The sequence below is a fragment of the Patiria miniata genome, unplaced genomic scaffold, assembly GCF_015706575.1.
Source record: "Patiria miniata isolate m_02_andy unplaced genomic scaffold, ASM1570657v1 HiC_scaffold_20, whole genome shotgun sequence".
Classification (NCBI taxonomy): domain Eukaryota; kingdom Metazoa; phylum Echinodermata; class Asteroidea; order Valvatida; family Asterinidae; genus Patiria; species Patiria miniata.
In genome coordinates, this window is record NW_024037059.1 from 1,938,786 (window position 1) to 1,941,010 (window position 2,225).

At 37.2% G+C, this 2,225-nt stretch overlaps 1 protein-coding gene across 1 annotated transcript in view; it reads left to right on the plus strand.

Annotated features, from left to right (window-relative positions):
- LOC119727760 (DNA repair protein RAD50-like) overlaps window positions 1-1,998 on the plus strand; it is a 30,230-nt gene extending 28,232 nt beyond the window's left edge. Inside the window, 1 exon segment of the mRNA XM_038199805.1 lies at window positions 555-1,998. Coding sequence (XP_038055733.1) covers window positions 555-609 — 55 coding nt within the window. The 3' untranslated portion in view covers window positions 610-1,998.
- Window positions 1,999-2,225: the final 227 nt, after the last annotated feature.

A 2,225-nucleotide genomic window follows, 5' to 3' on the forward strand; every position in this document is an offset into this window, starting at 1 on the left:
GACGCAGCACGCGCCTTCCGCCACAGTCTCCAGCACTGTTGACTTTCTGAAAGTGAGTATTTTGTCGTAAATTTTTTTGAAATCTCACCCTCTTGCACAAAGCTGATGAAACTCACCCATAAAATTGTCATGGCTTCTTTACATGATCTGAAATTTTGGTTGAATTCCAGTGGTAAACAACAGAGTTATTCAGGGCCAAAAGTAAGACATGGTGTTTTTTACAAGTAGTACCTACTTTTAAAAACCTGGTGTGGCCCACTTTCAAAGACACTGTGCGTGCACATGCATGTGTGCACATTTTTCAAGGTTTCATATGGCGTGGCGTGTGCGGGCGCCTCTGGTTTGTTTCTGCATGAGCACAAACACGTAACATCGTCACATGATTGTGCCTTCGGCACCAATTCACCTGCCTCGTTGAGCCAAGCCTTCATCCCTCCCTATTTAACTCTTTTTTAGTGTTTAGGCAAAAGGACTTTTAGTTTCTCTGCACGGACAATTATTCCTGGAGACATCAGTTGAAGTTGAAGTTACTTTATTTTTCTTTATTTCACCAGATACAAGTCCACAGTCTCCCGGCGAGAGATCGGCACACTGCAAGCCATGGGCTAATCATACCCACACCACACACAAAAAAGGCGCCAAGCCAGGGGGTAAACAAAACTATAATTTTCTGCATGCAAGTTTGGAAGGAAAAAAAGCCTTATAAATAAAGTGGAAATTAATTTTCTTTTTAATTAAACGAAAACAAGATAAGGACAATTTGCATCCTGAACATATTTTGAACTACTTTTTGTCTCCGGAATGAGTACATTTTTGTTATTTTATCTTATATTTAATTGTCGTTTAATCGTTATTTCTTTTAGTTTGTTTACATTTAATTGTCATTTTCATTCTGTTTCTTGGATGAGGCTGTGATTTTTTGTTACAATTTTTAATAGTTAAAACACTGTTTGTGTTTAGTTTGCATTCAGACTTTGGAGAAATGTTGCAACCTGACACCACTTTTTTCTTCATATATCATCTCAATGAAGGTCAGTCTTTGCAAAAATGATAAGACATGAATCTGGGACTGAGAAACATTTCCAATTTTGTTAGGAAATACTTAAACCTTTGTTCAGGAAAGAGACTATGGAATCACTATGTCTGTACGTATATATGTAGTATGTATGAATGTAGCGGTATTTTGGTTAAAGTTTCATACAATTGGTCTCATTTCAAAAGTCCGATTGGAACCAAACTTGAATCATAGATGCAACATGGGAACTTTCATATGATAATGATGTCAAAGGTCACATAACAAGGTCAAAGGTCATCTGGGGTCCAGTTGTAAACTTGGCTGATAATGTAAAATTGGTCTCATGTGAAAAGTTGAAGTCCAATTTGAACCAAACTTTGGTCATTGATGCATCATGGCAACCTTCATAACTGATCAGTCACTCTTTAAAGATAATCGCGAAAGCAAGCGAGACGCTTTTTTAATATCTCATTCCTTATCTGAATATCCATGAAAATATTTCAGGAATTTAGTTTAAAAGAAAGTTACCACCAAAAATAGAGACTTTCCAGTTAAGAAATTTAAAAACAAAGAACATCTAGTTGGTCATGCAGAAGTCTATATCATTGTGCCATCCATGCAAATGTATACAAGTAACGTAAGAAGCAGATTGAAATCTCCCAACAGCTTTAGTTTCCCTATCCTCACTTTCCGTTTCTCGACATTTTAGTTCATTCCTTTGAACTTTATATTTTGTTTATTAATGAATAAACACAACCGCTTCTATTTAATGAAGTGATTTTTTGGAAAGAAAGCATGCAACAAAGTGATATTGGCCATGAGTGAAGCATTTGGTTTTTGTTATGTTTTATGTTTTGTTTTGTTTGTTTTTAATTGAACTTGTTCATCATTGCTTTGTTACTCTTGCCAATTCACTGAGTACAATTTATTAATAATCATTGTACAGAATAAATATCAAGACTAATTGATAATATGCCTCTTTACCAGTGTCAGTCACGACAAATTAATTGACTCTTTTCATTAATCGAATCCAGCTGCTGGCATTATGTTGTGTCCTTGGGCAAGCCACTTCCCCCCCCCCCCACTTGCCCCTCTTCCCCCCCCCCCCCCAGGAGTACAAATGGTTGCTGGCATTAGCTGGGGAGCAACCTGTGATGGACTGGCATCCCATCCAGGGTGAACAGAAATATTCTCAGTCGTTTCATGCTAC